This window comes from Eimeria necatrix, genomic scaffold, assembly GCF_000499385.1.
Source record: "Eimeria necatrix Houghton genomic scaffold, Enh_scaff134, whole genome shotgun sequence".
Lineage (NCBI taxonomy): Eukaryota > Apicomplexa > Conoidasida > Eucoccidiorida > Eimeriidae > Eimeria > Eimeria necatrix.
Genome location: NW_013652089.1, coordinates 40321 through 56550, shown reverse-complemented (window position 1 = coordinate 56550; position 16230 = coordinate 40321). Strand labels below are relative to the sequence as shown.

General features: G+C 58.1%; 2 protein-coding genes across 2 annotated transcripts; one reads left to right on the top strand and one right to left on the bottom strand.

Moving 5' to 3' along the window:
• Positions 1-624: 624 nt before the first annotated feature.
• Positions 625-10438, top strand: ENH_00011360 (hypothetical protein, conserved; the record flags this gene model as incomplete). The annotated part of the gene is made up of 12 exons (XM_013578875.1): positions 625-686; positions 1025-2070; positions 5257-5789; positions 6035-6157; positions 6745-6963; positions 7337-7485; positions 7676-7938; positions 8120-8319; positions 8714-9171; positions 9418-9606; positions 9836-10019; positions 10298-10438. The coding sequence occupies 12 exons, from the start codon at positions 625-627 to the stop codon at positions 10436-10438; spliced, it is 3567 nt and encodes a 1188-aa protein (XP_013434329.1).
• Positions 10439-12492: 2054 nt separating this feature from the next.
• ENH_00011350 (hypothetical protein, conserved) lies at positions 12493-15996 on the bottom strand (the record flags this gene model as incomplete). The annotated part of the gene is made up of 4 exons (XM_013578874.1): positions 12493-12735; positions 12991-13254; positions 13700-13834; positions 14260-15996. 4 exons carry the CDS (start codon positions 15994-15996, stop codon positions 12493-12495), a joined length of 2379 nt encoding a protein of 792 aa, XP_013434328.1.
• Positions 15997-16230: the final 234 nt, after the last annotated feature.

Genomic DNA, 16230 nt, shown 5'->3' with positions numbered 1-16230 from the left:
TCGTGCTGCTGTGCTTTCTTACAGCAGCAGCACAACCATCGCACAACCAACCCCACCGCTAATTTAGGTACGCACTAGCTGTAGCAGCAGCATGGGCAGCAGCAGCGGCAGTGCTGCTCCGGTTCCCCGGCGCTGCTGCTGCTCGGCCGGGGATGCCGGCGTTGCTTCCTTCGGGGGCTTCTGGGGCCCCCAGAGGCTCCCGGGGGTCCCCTGAGGCCCCGGGGCCCCCTGTGGTCTCTATAAGGAGGGTTTGACCAGCCAACTCTAGGGGCCCACCGTGTACAGCCAGGAGTTGCTGAGGTCTAGGATGCGGGGGCTAGGGTTTAGGGTTTGTGTGTGTTGCTGGATGCAGCTACGGCGTTTTGCCTGTCTTTGGCGGTGCTAGCTAAACAGCAGCTGCATTGCAGTAGACGTCAGCAGCAGCAGCAGCAGCAGCAGCGGCGGCGCGGCGCAGCAGCAGCAGCAGCAGCGCAGCGCAGCAGCAGCAGCAGCTTAGAGACATCTGGGGGCTCACTTGGCCTGTCTCGTAGGATGCCCCTCGAAGGAAAGCGTGCAGCCACAGCCGCACGGCGCTAGGGGCTCCCTTGCAGCAGCAGCAGCAGCAGCAGCAGCAGCAGCAGCAGGATGTCGACACCTCTCGACCCTCCTTCTTACCCTCGCCAACGCGGCGGCAAATTCGGGGGACGGTTAGTAATACCTTTTATTTCTTCTGGATTTCTAGAAGATAATTTAAAATCAAAATAATAGAGCCTTTAAGGCCTGGATTGGCTGCTGCAGCTGCTGCAGCTGCTGCAGCTGCTGCAGCTGCACCCAGCGCTTATTTCCTCCCCTATTCACGTTATTAAAAGTATAATTGTCACATCTGTTTACGTATCATTATTATTGTCACAGTAGTGATTTATTTTTTGGTCCTTGGTGAAGGCTGCTGCATAAATAATAATTGCATTTGGAATTGTTGGAATGTAGAGTTGATAGAAAGAAACCCTCACTCAAGCAGCTCTTGCTGCTGCCTCTGCTGCTGCAGCACCAGAGGCTACCACCACCACGGGGGCTCTGGCAGGTCCGGGGCCCCGTATAGGGGGGGAGGAGGGCAGGGGCCCCTTCACCCCCACGGCCACCAGGGGCCCCCAGGGGGGGGCCCCCAGCTGCAGCACCAGCAGCACCAGCAGCCGTACCCTCACTCTGCAGTGTACGGGGGCCCCCACGGGGGCCCTGACCCCGAATCCATGCCCCCCCCCAACATGGGGGGACCCGCCCAAGGGGGGCCCCACCACATGCAAAGAGCAGCAGGGGGCCCCCAGCTGCAGCAGCAGCAGCCGCTGCCACCTCACCATATGCTGGGGGGCCCCCCGCAGCAGGGCTTTATGAGGGGACGGGGGGGACAGCAGCAGCAGCTGCCAGCTGCTGATGGACACCAGCAGCAGCAGCAACCGGTGACGCACCCGTATGACCCCCACCACATGCAGCAGCAGCAGCAAGCAGCAGCAGCAGCAATGATGCATGGAGGGGGCAGGGTGGCTCCTATGCTGCTGGGACCAGCAGCAGGAGCAGCAGCAGCCCCGGGCCCTCTAGGCGAGGGCCCCGGGGGCCCCCACCATGGGGGGCCTCCGCCACGATTCGACGGGCCGCACCACCCTAGCGAGGCCCTGCAGCAGCAGCACCAACAGCAGCAGCAGCAGCTGCTGCTGCTGCAGGTACGCGACATGCAGGAGCAAGGCGCAGAACGTGTGGGGCCTCCCCACCCCATGCATATAGACCCGCATCACCACCACCCCTATGGCCGGGGGGGCCCCCCTGGCGTAGGGGAGGCGGCGCTGCAGCAGCAGCAGCATCACCACGTGGGGGGCCCCCACGGCGCAGCAGCAGCAGCAGCAGCAGCAGCAGGCTACCGCTACGACGCAGTGCCTCTGGTGGCTGGGGCATACGGGACCCCACTTGCTGTTTACCCTGCCTACGGGGACATGTGGGGGGGCCCCTCGGGGGCCCTGCAGCACCGGCCGCAGCAGCACCCGCTGCAGCAGGCAGGGCCCCGCAAGAAGAACGCCTTAGAGATAAGAGACCCGAAGACAGGTAGGGTTATAAATGGGGACCCCTCACTAAATGAGCAACCGCAGCAGCAGCAGCAGCCGCAGCAGCAGCCGCAGCAGCAGCCGCAGCAGCAAGCCGCAGCTACCGTCCCCGTTCCGCCGTCAGGGGGAGAGGCGCATACGGCACAGCCGGAGCAGCAGCAGCAGCAGCAACCTGCCAGCAGTAGCAGCAGCAGCAGCAGCAGCAGCGCAGCAGCGGCGCAACAAGACGCTACGGCGCAGCAGGCTGATGGCACGCAGCAGCAGCAGCAGCAGCAGGAGCAGGAGGCGCAGCAGGCCGACGCAGCTGCGGGAGCACCAGCAGCAGGGGCCGTAGGCCGCCGCACAAACTCGAGGGACTTTGGCCCTCTAACTCAGAGCAGCAAGAGAGAACGCAGAAAGGTGCAAAATGCAGCAGCTAGGAGCCTGCAGCAGCCTCAGCAGCAGCAGCAGCAGCAGCAACAGGCTGCCGCTGCAGATGGAGCAGCAGACAGCTCTGTGGGCGCAGGAAGAACAGCTGCACAAGGGGGCTTCGTGGGGGCCCCTGGCGGCCGCAGGAGCAACGACGCATCAGCTGCTTCGCAGCAGCAGCAGCAGCAGCAGCAGCAGCAGCAACACGACAGTGTGCCTGAAATTATGGGTACGACTCACCAGCACGATGGAGAGGGCCCCGTGGTTGCAGCGAGCATAGACCCGAAGCAACAGCAGCAGCAGCAGCAGCAGCAGCAAGGCGGAATGATGCGGTCGCTGGCAGAATGTGGGGCCCCACGGTCTTACGTGGAGGGGGCCCCCCTACCCCCTCTGGGCCTGGAGGCCCATGGGGGCCCCCATGCCTGCGGACGTTTGCTGCACCAGAGCCCTGTGGGGGTGCTGCCAGCTTCTCCCTATGCTCCCCCTTTCCACCTGCAGCAGCAGCAGCAGCAGCAGGGCCGAGGGATGCAGCAGCACCACAGTCAGTCCCAGCACCCGCAGCAATTCCTGAACCCTGGAGAAGCAGCAGCAGGGGGGCCCCCAGGGGGCCCCTCTGGCAGGGGACCCAGGGGCGAGCGCGCGAGACAGCGGAAGGCCGACCGCCAGGCCAGCGCTCGGCAGCAGCAGCAGCAGCAGCAGCATCACCATGGCCAGCAGCAGCCTCATGGCTCTGCTGCTTGTGAGCTGCAGCAGCAACAGCCGCAGCATCCCTTGGGCGGGACGGAGAGCGCTGCTGCTGGACTGCAGCAGCAGCAGCCGCAGCAACATCCGCACATGATGGAGAGTGCTGCTGCAGCAGGTCACCGGCAGCAGCAGCAAGAGCTGCTTCAGGGTGGCCTGCTGCAGCCCCCCCAGATGCTGGGGGCCCTCCCGCCTCAGGCGCTGCTGCCTCTAGGCATACAGCAGCCAGGGTATCACTTCCTGCTGCCAGGGGGTGACCTCAGGGGCCCCCAGCAGCTGCCGCATCTAGCAGCAGCAGCAGCAGGTGGTCCGCAGCAGATGCAGGCATTTGGGTCTGCTGCGCGGCCGGGCGCCGGGGCTCCGTTGCACCCGAACCAAGCAGCAGCAGCAGCTGCAGCAGCAGCAGCAGCAGGAGCAGCAGCCATCCCCGTCTACGGCATCGTCGGCAGCAACCTGCTGCCCTGCGGTGCAGGGCTGCCGCTGCCCCACTGCGGGGAGGTCCCCCTGGTAATGCCTGCTTCAGTGCCTCCGCCGCTGCTGCATGTGATGCAGCAGCAGCAGCAGCAGCAGCCGGGGCCCTTGGCAGGAGGAGCCCCTCCCCCGCTGCACGTTGCAGGAACGCCTGCTGTGCCTGCGGACGCCCGGCAGCAGCAGCACCCGAGGGCGGACCCGGGGCTGCAGCAGCAGCAGCACTTCAGGATGCAGCAGCAGCAGCAGCAGCCCGGGGGAAGAGCCTTGTCTCGCCCCGTCGCCGAGATGGCAGGCCCTGCTGCAGTTGCTGCTGCCCCTGGAGAAGCCAGGGGCTCCCTTGCGGAGGGCCCCCCACCAATGGCTGCAGCAGCAGGGGATGCAGCAGACACAAGCGCGCAGCCTTCGAGCTTTGCAGCATCAGCAGCAGCACCTGGTGCTGCAGTAGCCCCGCAGCAGCAGCAGCAGCAACAGTCTGACCGACGTGCGAGAAAGAAAGTGCAAAACGTGCCAGTAGATCGCGCAGCAAAACGAGAAGCAATGGACAAGCCGGAACAGCAGCAGCAGCAGCAGCAGCAGGGAACAGCACCTGCTAGCACTCACCCATCAGATGCGCCTGCAGTGTCGTTGACCACAGCACCAGCCCCGCCAGCAGCCGCAGCAGCAGCACCGGCAGCAACTACGGCTTCAGCAGCAGCAGACAACCAGCAGCCCAAGGGTGGCCGCGCCGCAGCTGCTGGTGGCAGCAAGAGGGAGTCTTCTGCTGCTGCAGCAGAGGGCTCTCGTGCTGCTGAAGGAGCGGTGGCTGAGCAGCAGCAACAACAGCAGCAGCAGTCAAAGCCGCTGCGGAAAGAACGTCAGACCGAGCTACCTGCTGATGCAGCAGCAGCAGCAGCAACGGCAGCAGATCAGGAGCCGTTGCAGCAAGGCTCAGCAGCAGCAAGGAAACCTTCGACCTCTGCAAATGGAGCGTTGACCCCAGGAGATGCAGCAGCAGCAGCACCTGCTGCTGCAGCTGCACCAGGCAGCAGACGTGCATCTCGCCTTAGCAGCCCTCGCCGGGGCCGGAGCCCCAGAGGCAGCGTCGGTGCACAGCAGCAGCCGCAGCAGCAGCAGCAGCAGCAGCAGCCGAGTCGAGCGGCGCCGAAGCCAGAGCCCAGCGGCACAGGTGATGCGCAGCAACAGCAGTTGCCGGCGCAGCAGCAGCACAAAAGGGAAGCGAGCCGAAGTCCTTCCGCCGCTGCAGCAGCAGCAGATAAGCAAAGCACGGAAGTAGATGCAGCAGCAGCAGAAGACACGCCGCCCTCGACTGCTACAGCAGTCCCTTCGCATGCTTCAGAGGAGCCAGGGGCATTCTCGCCGGTGCGCGCAGCCGAGCCGGCGGCAGCAGTAGCAACAGCTGCTGCTGCTGCTGCTGCAGCAACTCCGCAGCAGAAGCCTTTGGGACGCAGTATAGACGCGCTTAGCCCTGAGAGCACAGGAGCTCTATCTGCTGCATCAGCAACAGCAGCAGCAGACACGCCGGTTGTCCGTCGTGCAGTGTCTCCTGGAGGCGCGGCGTTGGGGGCAGGACCCGCAGCAGCAGCAAAGGCACCCGCTACACCAGCAGCAGCAGCAGCAGCGCCTAGGCAGTACTCTATAAGCGAGCTCGTGGGCCTCTTCAAAGCACTAAGGCCTCATATTGAGCCTCCCGAGTGGCGCTTTTGCTGCGGTGACACAGAGGAGATGCGGCGGCAAAGCGGCAGCTTCAGCAGCAGCAACAACAATAACAGCAGCAGCAGCAGCAGCGGGCTTGGCGGCTTGAGGGACTGGCAGCGCCGCAGCGGACCCACGGCTGCAAGCAGCAGCGGCGGCGGCAGCAGCAGCATTAGCAACACCGTGAACGGCTTGGGGGCCGGTCTGTTTGGGGGCGTGCGTAGGCCAGGCACAGGAGCAGCCGCAGGCGGCAGCAGCACCAACAGCAGCAGCAGCAGCAGCAGCGGCAACAACAACGCGTTCAGGTCGCTGCGCGGCCCGGGAGAACTCGACGGAGGAGACCGCCAAGGAGACAGCAGATTGAATGCACCAGGCAGCGCTGCTGCAGGGACCCTTTCGTGGCGAGGAGTAGGGCTCTAGAGGGGGTGCAGCTGCATGTATAAATATACATGTGCCTGCAGTTGAAGTCTATTAGCATTTGTTTCTATTTGCTGCTGTCGATTTGGGCTCTTTGGCGTGACTCTTGCTGTTGCCAGATAGGTGCTGCATACAGGTAGTTGCTGCATGATAGGAACAGCCACAGCGCTATCAGGGTGGCTTTCCCTTTGCTGCCGTTGCCATCTTCTGCTGCTGTTGCTGCTGCTGCTGCGCAGGGCGGAGGAGCAGGGGCCCCCAGGGGCCCCCTTGCAGTCAACCGAGGGCCCCCCACGGACGGGTACACCAAGCTGAGTGGCTTTTTCGGCAACAGACCGCCGCCTCCGACGCGGGAGCCCCCAGTAAGGGCCTCTGCTGCTGCCGCAGTTCTTTGCTGCGCTGCTGCCTCTATCTCTTTTTTGTCGTTCCGCCCCTCGAGGTCTCCTCTATTTAGGAACTCTTGGTTGCAAGTTTTCTCCGTTTTGTGCTCACTACTTCTCTGCTTCTGAGGAGCCCGTTTTTCTTTTCACTTCCTTAACGCGGACATTTATGTCTTTTACCTGAGCATCTAGCTATATGTGATTTTTATATGAATTAATGTGTTTACATACTTACATACGTCTGTGTAGGAATATCTACTTGTGCAGACATAGTATTCGTGTATAAAATGCACATATGCGTGCGTACGCATCTCATGTTTGTATTTTCCTGAATTCGATTTGAATGCAGTGTCAGGCGGTCTTTGTCGTTATTCGTTTCTGCGAGTTTAAAAATCGGCCTTAGGCTGTTTGTTCTTGGCACTTGTACGAATATGCACGTATATAAGCATGCACTCATGCATGCATAGGTATGCATACATATATATGTGTATTTCAGTTGCATGTAAAATTGTTTCTGTGGGAAATACGGTTCATGAATTTGCACTGTCACCATTTGCTTTGGCTCGCAGGCGCAGCAGTCGTCTATAAGCCGTTTGTCGACGTCCACGGGATTCCGCGTGGGCCGGGAAATAGACCCTAGAGAAAGAAAAAGGCGTTCTTTGAACGCGCTGCTGAACAAGTTGACAATAGACAACTTCGGCGTTGTTTGCGAGAAAATTTGCCTCGAGGCCGAGCAGTTCGACTCCGTCGCGGACCTCGAGCTCCTCTCTGACCTCCTGTTCAACAAGGTGCGCTGCTATTGCTGCTGCTGCTACTGTTGCTGCTGCGGCTGTAGGCAGCGTGGCCCCTGCTGCTGCGCTGCTTGCTTCAAGAGGTTTTCCTACTGCTGCTTTGCTGGGATCGCTACAGCGCTCGCTTCTACACCTGCTGCTGCTGCGTGATATGTGGTGCTGCCATACATGCATAGATTTGTTTTCCTTCACTGTGCGTCTTTGCCTTTTTGTGTGCGTGTCCGCATTGTTCCTACACGTGGCAACCGTCCAACTCGTTTTTGTTTCTTCTCGTAGTTCCGTTTCCCTCGTTTTTTGCTTTAGCCTTTTGGCTTTGCACTCATTTTTGAGCTGCTGCTGCTGGGCTGCTGCTTGCTTCGGCGGTCTGCAGGCCGTGTCCGAGCCCGAGTACAGCGAAATGTACGCAGACCTGTACCAGATCATTCGCTGGAGGAGCCCCGACTTCACCGTGCCAGGTGAAGAGCGCAAGATCAACTTCCACAGAACCTTCGTGAACAGGTGCCAAGATGAGTTTGAGAGGTGCGTAAATGCGCTTCTTTGATTAAATAAATACCCCTTTGTCCGGAGTCCTGCTGCACGGCCCAGCTCGCTGCTGTTGAACCACTACCACCGCAGCATGCCTTCTGTTTGGTCCTGTTGCAGTTTGCTTTTTTTCTTTTATGTATTTATCGTGCACTCTCGCACCATTTGTTGCTTGTATTCGTCTCAGACTGCAGGGTAAGAACGTGCTTCTGATAACTGAGGAGGAACGCGCTGAGTGCCAAGATGCGGACGATGAGGCGAAGCTGCTGAAGAAGAAGAAGACCAGGGTTTTGGGCAACATGAGGTTTATTGGAGAGCTTTTCCTAAGGCGGGCGCTGAGCCCCAATGTACTGAATGATGTTGTGCACGCCCTCGTCTTCAGCAGCAAGGGCGACGCGTTCCCAGACGAGCACTTCATAGAGTGCCTCACCGAGCTCCTTACCACTATTGGTAAGCAGGAGCAGCAACAGCAACAGCGGGGAAACGAATAGCGTTTGCAGTGGCGTGGCTGTCGCATGCGTTTTTAGCCGCAGCGACAGCGCCCTAGAGTTTCAGGTTGAGCAGTTGAATGCAAAATGAAGAGTGGCCTGCCAGTGGAATGGGGTGGGCTTTGTTGGTGGCTTCTCTGTAGGGTACACCATGGACTCCCAAGACTCCTCTCGCGCCATGATGAACGAGTTCATTGGAAAGCTGCAGGAACTGCAGCTGCGCGCTGGCTATTCGAGCCGCATCACCTTCAAGATCCAGGACCTTCTGGACTTGAGGCAGCGCCACTGGACCAAGAAGGTCTTCAGAGACGTGGCCAAGTCTGTGGCCCAGATCAGAGAGGATGTGAGGCGCAAACCCTAAACGCTAAACCCTGAGCTGCAAACACGAATTGCCTGGTCCTGCTGGCGAAGGCATGCCTCTAAACTCTGGGCAATAGGGAAAAACTTGCGGGGATTGAAGGCAGGGACGTGGGGAAATCAGAGAGACGCAAACTATAGTGCCGTAACCCTAGATGACCCGTAGACGCAACAGTGTGGGCGCTGCTCTTCTAACTAGGTTGAGGGTCTAGGCTCTAGGGTGTAGGGTCTCTTCTGTTTAGAGACTGCTTCGAGATGATCGAGGCAGACTACCTCTGTGGTATGGTGACCGTGTTCGTCTATAATGTGGAGTGGATATGTTGATTTCATTCGGCAAACACCCAAGCCTGTTTTGTTGCTGCTACTGGCTGCTGCCTCAGGCGAAGAGGGACGAGCTGATGGGGGGAGCTATCAAGGTTGCACAAGACGGTGTGTTTCTTACGGTGGGGTTGCGCCGGGAAATGCCTTACAAGAGCTACTTGGAGGAGCAGCGGGTTCTGCTTAGCAACAAGAGAGCTGCTGCTGCTGCCAGTGGGGAAGCAACAACGGCGACAGCAAATAGCAAACGGCCAACTCCTACCACTAAGAGCACCGTAACAAGGACGACAGGCAGCAGCAGCAGCAGCGGCACGCCTGCATTTTCGCGCAGCTCTGTCGTATCACCAGCAGCAACAGTGCTGTCAGCTCCAGCAGCAGCAGCAGCAGCAGCAGCAGCAGGCAGTAGCAGCAGCAAAGCCTCGGCGGCCACTGAAGTGTCGCGACCGTACGAGGCGCAGGTGATGAAGAAGGAAGTGGATCTTCTTACTTTTGAGTTCGTAGTGGAGAAGTGCCCTATAGAGTGAGTGTACACAAACAGGAGCTGCTGCATTGGACAGGGGGCATGCACGAGCATGCATGCACGCGTGTCGCCTGCGATACATTTGTCACAAACATATATACTGATGTGCATTTCTCAGCATCTTTGGCGTCAACAGCAAATGCAGCCGCAGCAGCCGCTGCTGCCTGGTGCCCTTGCAGGCAACTCCTAAATGAGACTCTCTATTTATGTTTGTTGAACTTTCTGCGGTTGCGGTTGTGCACACAGGAGCTCTTTATCAGAGTTCGTTTCCCTTAGTTTGCCGCTGCACGACAGCGCCGCGCAGATCTCAGCGGTTTTCAAGAAAGGGTTGGGCGACTCGCGGCCAGCAGACAGCGCACGTTACGCTGTGCTCATCGGTTCGCTTGCTGCTGAGCATTTGAAAGCAACAGCAGATTTACAGGTGCTGTTCGACTAGTAAGTTGCTGCCACTGCTGCTGTGTTGGCTGCTGCGCTGACGCCGCCGCTGCTGCAGATGAAGCCGCTTTTTTTCTCTTGCGAACTATCTTTGAGGTGCTATTCCGTGTCTGCGGTGTCGGCTGCAGCAGCAGTTGTTGCGCTGTTGCTGTTTCATTGTTGTTTCTGTGCTGCTGCATTGTTCTTGTTTTCCTGCTTGCGCGTGCTGCTCTCTCGTTTGTTGGATCAGTTTCGGCGATGTGCTGATCGGGCAGTTGTCGGACTTCGTGGTGGACAACCCACGGGCGCTGGCGATGTGTGCGGAGGCCTTTGGGGTTTTGTTTGCTGCGGATATCTGGGCGGCCAAAGGGGCAGAGCTCATCAGAAAGGGCCTTAGAGTTCCTCTGCCCGATGAGGAGGGTCTCGCGGTCAAAGTGAGTCTCGAGCAGTAGCAGTGACCCTGAATAGGCGGATACAACGGGAAGCGGAGAAGCGTGCAGCCAGAGTCCCATGTGTAGTAGTCATATATATGTCTAACAGTATATCAGAAAAGGGGGCAGAGGGGGATTAGGCAGACGGGTTGGCAGTGTTTGGCGAGCCTAGAAAGACAGTGGAGGCTGTGGTTGTGCTTGCTTGAAGCGTTGCGCCACAGAAGCACTACTGGTTCCTTTGTCACACTTCATTTCCTTCCTGTCCTGCTTGCCGTGCGCAGATGTGCCAAGACATCGCTCGCCAGGTTTCTGCGCAATCCCCAGAAAGAAAGAGGCAGTTGCAGGAACTTCTGGAGCTGACGCTGGCACAGGGGCTCCCGGGCTGCTCTCCAGCGGCGGCCGCAAGTTTGCTGCGGGACTGAAGGACCATTGGTCACCAGTGGTGGTCGCTGGCCGCTTCAGCTCTGTCTTCTGAACATACAATAGATATATTTAAAAGGCGGCGCGGGGCCCCGCGGCTGCAGAGACACCGCGGAGGGCTCAGCATTATCTTGGGGGCCCCCAAGGGTTGTCTGGGGGTGCCCCCTGAGCTGCTTTGTTCTTTTGCTGTCAGTTTCCGTCGCCAGCCAGTCTTTATAGAGTCACTATAGCGCACAAGGGGCCTTCGAGTCGGAGGCCTTAGTAAATTTAGAGGACAGAGAGAGCAAGCAGGGGCTTCCGCCGCAGCGAGAGTAGCAGCAAAGGCTACTGCTGCTGTTGTTGCAGCTGCTGCAACGACGCTGCTGCTGGAGTTGGTCAAAACCCTGCGACGTGCGCAGGCGACGTCCAGCTTTTGCTGCAGTTCAAGCTTGCGCTTGTTTCTTGCTTTGTCTGTTTCGTCAAGACACCCATGGAAACGGAAACAATTACTCACCGAAACAAATGCGTAACTGTCTTACAGAAGTGGGGCTGCACTGTTCTTTGTGGAGCTAGCATTTGCAAACGGTTGTCAAGGCGTTCTGTCTGCTGGTCCCGACAGCTGCTGTTGCTGCTGCGGCCTGCTAGGAGTTTGCAGCTCCTCAGAGCCCTGTACTGCGGGACTGAGAGGCACGTGGGCAGGATGGACAAACCGCAGCCTAGTTCATAGGAGAGTGTCTAGGAGGCCTGCTGCTTCGGCGGCATGCGAGCCAAGTTGCAGTATCATATAGTTGTCTATAACTTGTGTGGGTGTATATGCATTCATGAAAGTAGATCTTAGCTCTAGCCACTGTCGTGCTTTGAACGTGGTCTGGGATAACTAGTTTTGCACTGTGGGCAGCGAGGCGAGCTCATGACGAGTAGGCGGATATAAATCTATGGAACAAACTGAACATGCAAAGCGTGTGCAGATATAGAGGAATAGTGATTGATTTATATGTGCAATATATATATATATATATATGTATATATATGTAAATGAGGAGGCACGGAGTCTTCGCGCCTGTACTCTATATGCAAGAACACCAGGGCAGATAGCGCGCTCAGTTGCGTGCGTTTACAAAGCGTACTTTTTCCGACAGAAGAATCCAAAAAGGAAGGAGGCACCCATCAAGAATCCAAAAAGGAAGGAGGCACCCATCGCTGCTTCACTAAGGCGGAAGCAGATCAACTTAAAAGAAGGAATTGGAGGCCGGGTCAATTGCTTGGAGCAGCGCAGTGCAGCTCCTGCCGGCCATCATAAGAGGGCACAAAACGAACAAGGAACCCTATGGGTCCATATCGGCGTCCACAAATCGGGGAAGAGTGAACATTGATGACCGTAGAGAACATTGTTAATCCTGTTGTTGCGGTGACAGCAACAGAAGCTGTAGCGGCAAAAGCAGCTGCTGAATCGCTGTTGCCGCTACTTATTCTGTCTGCTCCAAGACACGACACAAGTGCGTGCAGACAAGTGCTGCACCCGAATCGCGCAACCGGATACGCTGCAGTTCAGTCAGAAGAAAAAGCGGCACATGGTGCTGCTTCTGCAGGTGCAGCAACAAAGGAACAACATCCAAAAAAACGCGGGGAGCTTCTCAAAATTACCCAAAGCCCGCCCACGGAAGATGTGCGCAGACTTTCTTCTTTCTAGCTTCGCCCACGGATTGTATTGTTGAGTTTGCTGGTGCTGGTGCTACTATTTTGAGTGCTGAGATTGTCGTGCTGGCATATGTAGCGGTGGAGGGGATGAGGGGTCTGGAAGTAGTCGATTGGTGAACTAGTTCTAAACAAGTGAACAAAGCAGCGCAACCACTGTGAAGCAGCAGCAGGAGCTGCTACTGCCGCTTCTGAAGCAAAGGCAGTAGCAGTAACCACAGGAGCCCAGGAGAAACCACCTTGGTTCTTCTTTTACTGAAGCCAATAGCAGCAACACCATCAGCAGTGACTACAGCAGCAAGGGCGCAAACAGCAGGTGCAGAACGGCCTCGGTGGCGCTTGCGCAGCGTCAGCAGCTACGGACGGTGGGCGCGCTTGGAAGTTAGCTTTGCGGGTTGCGGGGGGCGATAAGAGTGCCGACAGCGAGGCCCTTGTAGGCGTCTGCGTTGGAGCCTGGGGCTGACGGGTTCACAATCAGGATAGGGCATTCCCCCGTAAAGGACTCGTCTAGCTGGCCGGCGCCGCCGGCGCCGCCGCGCGAAGTCCCCCAATCTGATAGCCCATCTTGGCAGCGCAGCAGCGGGGTTGCTGCGTACATGGGCAAGATGGGCTGCTGCTCTACGGCCTGCGGAGGACAGAGGCGGCAGCAGAAGAGGAAACAGGGAAAAATCCAAAGCGACGAAACACGACAGATCACCCCAGAAGCAGCAGCAACATCATCACAACCGCCGACAGCAGCGGCACTACTATCATAGCGGCACCAGCACTGCCACCACAGACAGCAGGAGCAACACTGCTGTTATGGACAGCAGCAACGGCGCTTCCGCCATAGCAGCAGCAGCACTGCCACCACGGACAGAAGCCGCGGCAGCAGGCCCACCTGTAGAAGCGTGAAGTAAGGGAGCCCTCGCCTAGGCCTGAAAGTTGCTGCTACGACACTCCACAAGCCCAGCTCGAGGAAGACGGTGACGGCGTCGGAAAGGTCAGGGCGGTCTAAGATAAGAAGAAAAGAAATGGACGAGAGGCAGGAAACCACAAAGAAAAAAAAGCACGACAGAGCGTGTACTTCGAACATGTTCTCCTTCAGCTCCAACGCCCGCCGCAAATCCTCCAGGCCCGCAGCACGCACGTACTCCAGGCGCAGCTGCAAAACAACAATAGCAGCAGTAGCAGTTGCAGAAGAATAGCAACAGCAGCAGTAGCAGCAGTAGCACAAGTAGCAGTAGCAGAAGTGGAAGCTGCAGAGACAGAGTGACGCGAGCTACAGCCCACAGTACATTATTTGAGCTGATAGACAGGGCCTTTCCTGCCTGGAGCTACAGCTGCAGCATCGGCTGGAATTTCTTTGGCTGCAACTGCTTGTGTTGCAGTTGCTTTTGCTGTAGCTGCTTCTGCTAGTGGTGGTTATTTGGACCGATGTTCTGTGCACCACTAGCTGTTGCCTTCTGTGTACTTGCTGCTACTACCGAAGTAAGAAGAAAGGTAATGAGCTCTGTACATGCGCCGAAGGCGCAGTGTCTGTACACACTTCAAGGCAACGATGACTGCGCATCTAAAGTTGAGGTGTACGTACACCCAGGGAATCATACCCTGATTTTTCGGATGCAGCTGGAGCATGAGGGCAGAATTACTCCAAGAGTGACCAGCTGGAGAACCAAACGAGCCGGCAAGCATTCTAGGGGGTCCACTTGGCTGACGCTGCTCATGACATACACGGCGCTTATCTGCAGCAGCAACAGCGGCAGGAGTAAATGAGCGGAAAACAGCAATGGAAAATAGCAGCAACAATTTATTCCACTCTGTAGAGTGAAGAGGGGCAGCAAAAGCAAAGAACGAACTTCAAAACAAGGCAAAAAGGACGGCCAAGCACAGAGAATCGCAGCGACGGCAGCCCAAGGTGTGCGTACGTACACCTTGGGCTGCCGTCGCTGCTCATGCTGCCTGGCTGTTGTTTGGCCGTACGTACGGCCAAGCAAGAGCCAGGCAGCATGAATTAAGGGGTGGAGGGAGCAACTGAATGAAGACGACGCGTTACTTATCAACTCAAAGCAGCAAAGTGGTATCAGGAAAAGCAGCAGCAACAGCAGCGGCAGCAGGAGGAGCAGCACGACGAACATCACAGTCAGTTTGCTGTGTTTTTTTGCCTTACCAACACAGCCATGGTGATGCTTTCACTGCTGCTGAGTGTTTCTCTGGTGATAAGGTAGCCCTTGCTGATAAGCAAGATGCATGCGACGAAAAGGGTTTGAAAAAGCGTCTCGGAAGCCATAACCGCCATGATGATGTATTGGGAGCCCGGGGCATTCCAGGAGGGGCACTGCAGTGCGTACACGACATGTGCAGCAGCAGCTGTGGCCTTCAGAGCCGGCGGCAGCAGCAGCAGCCTGTGCAGCGCAGTCACGTCGCGGCCCCTTTCCTCCCCACACTGTTGCTGCGACAGCCAAGCCAGCAAGCACCAAAATGGCAGAGTCAGCAGCGATGCCAGCAGCACCGGCTGCTGCGCCCCACAGTCCGCGCCTTTCGAGGGCAACCGATCCACCAGCACATACAGCGGATCCGCCCCTGCTGCAGCAGCTGCTGCTGCATGCTGCTTCACCTGCTGCAGCAGCGGGGAGTCTGGCAGGGAGGCGACGGGCATAAGGGGCTTGGGAGCGAACACGTTGCCCAGCAAAGGCACCGAGTAGTCCTTAAACAGAGTGTCAGTGAGCAGCAGCGCAGCAACGCCAGAGCCGTTTGCTGCCTTGATTAGCAGCAGCAGGTCTTCCTCCTTGCACTGATCAAGCAGCCACACCCTCTTGTGGATGCTCTCTGGCCGCCGCTCCCGTCCCCGTAAAAAGAAGCCTCTAGCCTCCATTGCCCGCATGGCGCTCTCTTCTTTCTGTCTTGCTGCTGCGCTTTCGGCGTCTGCTGCAGTGGCTCCCTCTTCTGCGGTTGCTGCAGTAGCAGCTTCTGCCTTGCGCTGCTGCTGCTGCTGCTCCAGCTGCTGCTGCGACGGCTCATGGTCCGACTCCACTGAAAAGTCTGAAATGGGCAGTGAGGTAATGGAGGTTTTGCTTGTAGTGGCGCCGCCGAGAGGGCCACTTGGGGGCCCCTCGGGGGGCGCCGCGGGACCCTTCCCCTCTACCCACAAGAAAGAGCTGAAGGGAAGCATTAGCCTTAATGACTCCCTGCGAGCAGCTCCCGTGCGTTCCATTGCCCAGCGCCAGCTGTCGCCCTTTGTAGCTGGCGCAGATGCCTCTGTGCCTGCTGCTGCTGCTGCTGCTGCAGAAACAGCAGCAAGCGGATCCGCCCCTGCAGCCAGCGCTTGCGCGCGCAGCGCTGAAGCTTCGTCTGCAACAGCACCAGGGACAGATTGGAAGTCAGCAAGAGCAGCAGAAAACGGCCCGCCGTGGTGCCCCTGTCTTGGCCTGCTCCTAAAGGGCAGCAGCCGCGTGGCCAGCCAGTCAAGGGCACTCAGCAGCGACAGGCGCAGAATTTTGGGGCGGAAGTCCAGAGAGGAGGCCGACAGCAGCGTGGGGTCGGAGGCTCCACAGTTGCTGCCTTTATATATCAGTTGCCCCACCACCTCTTCTACGGGGGGCCCCCAGGGGGCGAACTCAGCGTCCACAGACGCAGAAACGCCAAGCAGGGGTCCCCCATGGGGAGACACAAACACCACACGGCAGCAGGCGGGGGAACTCAACAGAACAACAGCCATAAGCAATATTTGTGGCAGAAGCAGCGCCAGCTTTCGAGTGGGGACGCCCATGTGGCGCATCAGAAGGCCATGAAGGGTCCAGGACTCCTTCTTGGTGCCCAGGCAGAGCCCCCCAGGAGTCCTTACAAGGGGCACCGAGAGAAGGAGGGAAGGTTCATTTTGCTTGGAGACAGAACCATTAATTTCCATTGCAGCTGCAGAAGAAAACTAGCGCGAGGGGGGTCCCCATGGGCTAAGCTGGTGCGCCAACACGGAGCAGCAGCAGCAGCAGCAACAGCTTCAGTTCCCAAAGAAGCAAAAAAAGCAACACCACTAAGTGCGCCAGCAGCGGCAGCAGCTGCGGCTGAAAAAATGTAGGAGCTACTGTCGACGTTGCGTCTGTGCGGCGGGGACAGGATGTGCAGTAGCAGCTAGCTGGAAAAA